The 5,931-nt window shown below is 41.4% G+C and overlaps 1 protein-coding gene across 1 annotated transcript; it reads left to right on the forward strand.

Annotated features, from left to right (window-relative positions):
* Positions 1–291: 291 nt before the first annotated feature.
* On the forward strand, positions 292–5,368 carry LOC139446517 (uncharacterized). Its single transcript, XM_071227823.1, has 3 exons — positions 292–634; positions 1,087–1,266; positions 5,130–5,368. Exons 1-3 carry the CDS (start codon positions 292–294, stop codon positions 5,366–5,368), a joined length of 762 nt encoding a protein of 253 aa, XP_071083924.1.
* Positions 5,369–5,931: the final 563 nt, after the last annotated feature.

Raw genomic sequence — 5,931 nt, forward strand, 5'->3', positions numbered from 1 at the left:
TTGTATGTCAAATCTTCCTTCAAAGAGGTTAAATCTGTCGACTCGCTGACCAGCGCTCCGAAATAGGTCACGTGGTACAGCGGCTACTTGAACTCATGACTGCTGATTTTCATACCTATATTTGAGATAATATCATTCCTATCGTTCTTATTGGCGTATTCATTATTCATCATGAACCGGTTGGTTGCCAAATGGATATAAATACCAAACCCATGATCAATATGACAGAATTAATTGATGCTCACATGGTCGTCAAATCATAGAGGCCTCTTTAAACCACTGACGTTTGCGATGCTTCAAGAAGGAACAGTTCTACATGGTCTAGGTCCAAAAACGATGTTATTTATACTCATTGTTACTTCTGTTATGCACTGCACATCGCCTGTTATCCAAATTGCACATGGAACCAAATGGATAACGTTCATTGATGTCATCGTGAGAACCAACATAGTATCAGAAGTTGAAAACATTGGAAATATATTGACTTGTGTGAATCAGTGTTTTCAGAACGAGGCTTGCGTGTCTGTGTTCTACAGACAGCAACACCAACGGTGTCAGCTCCATGATGTGTTGTTCATGTCGCCCCAGGATGGAGAACAAGAGGCGGGCACCGTCTACTACAGTGTTGCTACAGGTGAGTATATTTAATGATTTCACAGATGACACAAAGTCAAAACAAATAGAGTTCTATAGTTCCCGAGTTCAATTAAATATTAGGTTATTTAGGTTTCATAGTGTTTCAAATGTGTATCTACTTATGTAAATTTACAGCAACAAGCGGGAACATCAATGCGAGTAGATAAAATATCAATTTCTAGTTTATAACATGAATTATCCACGCTTTAAAAAGTTTCAAATAACATATTCGTAATGTTTCAAGTGATAATTATTACAAAGCACATCCATTTCTAGTATCAGAGACTTGACGTAGAAATTCCCTTGTGTGAAATTTGATTTTTGCGCTGTGTCTGCCGAAGAGAACCAAAATCGAAGCTGTCGAAGCGAATTGGATATTTTTCATAACAAAATTAGGGAAATAGGAGCATGTGCAAAGAATTCGTATTCACAAGGTTATGTCCTTTTCAGATGGATGTCCTCCGACCTATGTCCACAACCGAATTCTTAACATCTGCTACCAGGTACAATATAATCTGGTGACCTATGCCGATGGTGTGGCTGATTGTAACTCCAGAGGTGACCATTACATTGTCATTGACAATGTAGACAAGCAAAACCACATGCTGAAGCAAATCAACTCTTCATCAGGTCAGTAGCTCGCGACACACTACCCCCCTCCCCTTGATCGAATGAATGTGTTGGTTTGGTGTAAACAGTATTTGAGTTACATCAAGCCATGTCAGCCTAATGTGGGAGGAAAGCTTTTGAGCTCAGCTATGAGCATGGCTTGACAAACCTAGAATCATAATCAGGGCGAGCCGGAATTTAAGCCACGATCATTGGTTTCTGGCACAGCTCTGCACAGACTGGACCACCCGTACCCCCATCGCATATGAATTCCAACGTCAATGTCATAGATATAGACCTATAGACCTCTTTATCATATAATGTCATTCTTTTATTCTGTGCTTTAAAATCGCTTTTCCTCTCTCACAAACATTACCGAAACATTGCGAGTTTTCCTGGAATGCGCGCATTAATATTAATTACGTCACAGGGTAAGTGATGTGTCAGTCGGACAGTGACAGTAGCCAATATAGTTCAAACTGAAATCTGTTTCTTATACAGTGGCGAAGCAACATATACGCAAAACAACAGTTGTTTTTAATTGCCTTTCGCGGCAATCCATCGGTCTGTCCGCTAGAGTAACTGCCCTTTGTCAAAGGGAAGCTACTCTATTCCTAGTCTACGAGACGTCAGGGCCACGGTCAGACGTTGTTGACAGTCGGTCTGTCCTGTCATAACGTTAAGAAGTGTAGTCAGATGTACACACAGCGACAAAACGAAACAATGTAACAATTCAAACATATTTCGGCCAAATCCAACTATTTTGATTGTGGAAAAGGTTTCAAGCCGCAGAGGTCTACAAGCACAGATATGGCTACTGATGCCGCTTGGCTCATGCCCTCGCAAAAATGTGTCGTAATTTATATCTCCAAAGTTGCCAAAACTTATAAAATGCCTTAGCCACGTCACAGTTAGACACTGATTTTCAGTATATTAGACTGTTCTTTTGATAATGATAGCAATTATCCCTGTAGTTTATCCAGGTTACCGATGGTTATTTCTGACTCGATCGCCGAATGACGAGCGCCGACGCCATGTTTGTGTATAAACAGTGAAAGCAGTCCTACTTCACCTTTGATATTTGCATCTCTATCCGCATATGACCCTAACGGATATCGTTTTTATCCGTTGGCTTTATCCTGCCGAGAAACCTACCCATTATATGATAAATACATATATGCCTAGACGTTCTTACCAATATAACATAAGACGTCAACGCCAGAGAATAACCAGTCTCGATCAACTGCCGAAACAGATTCCTTTTGACGTTAAATGGAAAACAGATCAACATATACGTGATCTACCCACCCTTGCCTCGGGCGGGGTATGGAAGCATATGGAAGCCTTGTACCTATTGTTTATTTTATGAAGTTGTTTTTGGGTCTATCCTATCAAACAGAACCTGTCTTGATTTGGGTATGTATGCTGACAGTAAAGTACAGACTCTGGCAGTGGGGGTTCGAATCCCGGACGGAGCGTAAGCGTGAGGCAATTAACACACCTCGATTCTAATGATTTGCGTGATTACTGCGTGAGCGTGATGTAATTGACATACCTCGATTCTTACGATTTGCGTGATTACTATGTAAGCGTGAGGTAATTGACATACCTCGCTCGATTCTAATGATTTGCGTGATTACTGAGTGAGCGTGATGTAATTGACATACCTCGATTCTTACGATTTGCGTGATTACTGTGTGAGCGTGAGGTAATTGACATACCTCGATTCAAACGATTTGCGTGGTTACTGCGTGAGCGTGAGGTAATTGACATACCTCGATTCTAATGTTTTGTGTGATTACTGCGTGAGCGCTAGGTAATTAACACACCTCGATTCTTTCGATTTGCGTGATTATTGCGTGAGCGTGAGGTAATTGACATACCTCGATTCTAACGATTTGCGTGATTACTGCGTGAGCATGAGGTAATTGACATACCTCGATGTTAATGATTTGCTTGTTTACAGCATAAGGAAATTAGCATTATACGTCAAAAAAAGAATATAGTACTCTACCACAAGTGACGTAACAACTCTAATTCTGTTACAAAATTCTATTACTGGAAAAGCTCCATTCGCTGTTGTTGACTGCTCATCAACTATGCTGCGTGCACTTGGATGCTCTTTGTATCTTTCTGCGTCTGGTTTCAATTTCTATGGCTGTAGGGTGCTGCTTTTCCTATCTTGTAACCCCTGCCTATACTCATTTATTCCGATCAGCTAACCATATGGCGCAGCAATTCGCCGTGCAGCGTTGCGTTCCTTGTTTTATTCCAAGACTCGCCCTGATTGTTGTTCTAGGTTTGTTAGCACCACAACCACTCGAAGATTAACCAAATTGGTTTTGTTTGTTCGGTGGTTAACGCCCCACGCTGCAACATTCGAGCGCTTCATACGGTTTGGAAATAATCAAGTGTGGACCAGACCATAAGCAAAATGGCCGCGTCCAACCTGCATGACCTTGGGGCATCCTTAGATATAGAGGCAATACGGCGTGACACAACTGAAATACTGTTCAAATACTGTTCAGAGTAGCATTGAACCAGAATACAAAATTCCAATACACACGTTGGAATTAAAGTCCATTTATCATCCAAAACTGGCTCCCACAGGAGATATCGCTTGGATGAGATCAAGCGATATCTACACTGTAGATATCGCTGCAATGAAATTACATCACAATGCTTTGCAGACCATTGTGACGTCATTGGTTACCATGACGTCACAATCAAATGACATCACTAATGGCTCTTCTACTGAAGCTGTTAGCAGTACTTTTTTCACTAAAGACACTGCTAATTACTGTCTACAAATTGAAAAAGTAGGAAGAATGATGTTGGATGATAAATAAAATCTCACCCTCGTGTCTTTTGATATCAAATATATCAACACTCGTTGATAAAAGTGGCAAAAATCCTCGGCAAGCCTCGGAATTTTTCCACTTTTATCAACTCGTGTTGATATATTTGATATCAAAAGACACGAGGGTGAGATTCTCTATTTAACGGAAACAGGATCTTGCCGGAGAAGGGGCGACGGGTAAGCCTAGTGCCTAGGCCATTGGCACGTCACGCTGAAGACCCGCGTTCCATCCCACACATTGGTGTGTGATGTGAGAACCCCAGTTTTGTCTGCCTGTCGAGATAAGGCTGGAATATTGCCGAAAGCAGTGTACATCCCTCCTCACTCACTCTTCTGAGAGAGGAGTACAACTGCAGGGAGGTAAATTATTTTGCTGACTGTGGCGTCAAACATTTTACTCACTCAACCAAACTATTAACGTCCATACCTACGTCCTGGTAGGCTTGCGTCCATATATTAAGCATTGAGACATATTAACCCACAAATATCAGGCTCGTGTTATAAAACCTAACGTAGGACGCATAAAACCACATATATCCCTCGTGATACTACTACAAGGAATTTATCTTGCCAACATTTTTAAATCTGCCATTTGGCCACGATTGAAGACAAACTGAAAATTGATAGCTGTTCGACTGAGATGAGTTACATTGCTGTGTCACCTGACTTTTATTGACTCGCAAGCCACGTGCTGCTTTTTCCCTTCGTAGCGGTGAATTAGGAATTAATCCTCTCGCTCAAAAATCCACGTGAAGACTGTTGTCTTCGTGGCGGGGCATATGGGATTTATTCTCCTGTTCAGAAATTTATTTCAGTATTTTGTGAAGATCGCAAAAACCAATCAGAACTCAACATTCTGACCTTGTGGAAAGATATAAGACGCTGTAAGTGAATGTAACCCTATCAATTAACAAAATATGTCACTTGTAGGAGTGAGTCTCAGTTTTGATTGTGGCAAGAGGGTGAGGGCCTCAGACTTTGTTAAAGGATTGACCACAAAACATGCTGTTGTTTTGTTTTTCAGATGGCTTGGCCAAAAAATATCACATCGATGGATCAGACAACACTACAGAAGGAACTTGGTTACTCCATGATGGTCGAGTGATGACGTATTTTGCTTGGAGTCCAGGGTATCCCATGAATAGCAGTTTGAAGAACTTTCTCATCGCAGACCCAACTGACGACTTTCGGTGGGGAGACAAATCAGGAAATTTAGGAAAACGTTACATTTGTGAGAGAGACATTTTTATTACTTGCCCCTGAAGAGATCACCCCTTTAATAAAAGATCACCCTTTTAATAAATATAGACCCGTGAAGATTCCGGGGTAGAATAGGTCTTCAGCAACCCATGCTTGCCGTAAAAGGTGACTATGCTTGTCGTAAAAGGCGACTAACGGGATCGGGTGGTCAGACTCGCTGACTTGGTTGGTATATATGCCATCAATCCCAATTGCGTGGATCGATGCTCATGATATCAATCACTGGATTGTCTGGTTCAGACTCGATTATTTTACAGACCGCCGTCATATAGCTGGAAAATTGCTGAGTGCGGCGTTAAACAATATACAGCTGTATTACACTTTGTGTTACACCAAAACGCGTGCTCAATGACATGTACTCTCGGAACACAAGACATTGAAAACTCTTGGCATACATCCCTTGGCTTATTCAACGATATTGCGTGTGGAGATGATAGATCACTGAGAGGAGCTAATGCACACTCGGTACCCCAGCAACCTTGTTGCTAGGCTGACGCTACAAGGATCTTGCAACAAAATTCCACAAATTACGTCATCGGGTATTATGACGTGATTGTAAACTTTGA

This window comes from Haliotis cracherodii, unplaced genomic scaffold (genome assembly GCF_022045235.1).
Source record: "Haliotis cracherodii isolate W230 unplaced genomic scaffold, xgHalCrac1.p SCAF_6, whole genome shotgun sequence".
Classification (NCBI taxonomy): Eukaryota; Metazoa; Mollusca; class Gastropoda; order Lepetellida; family Haliotidae; genus Haliotis; species Haliotis cracherodii.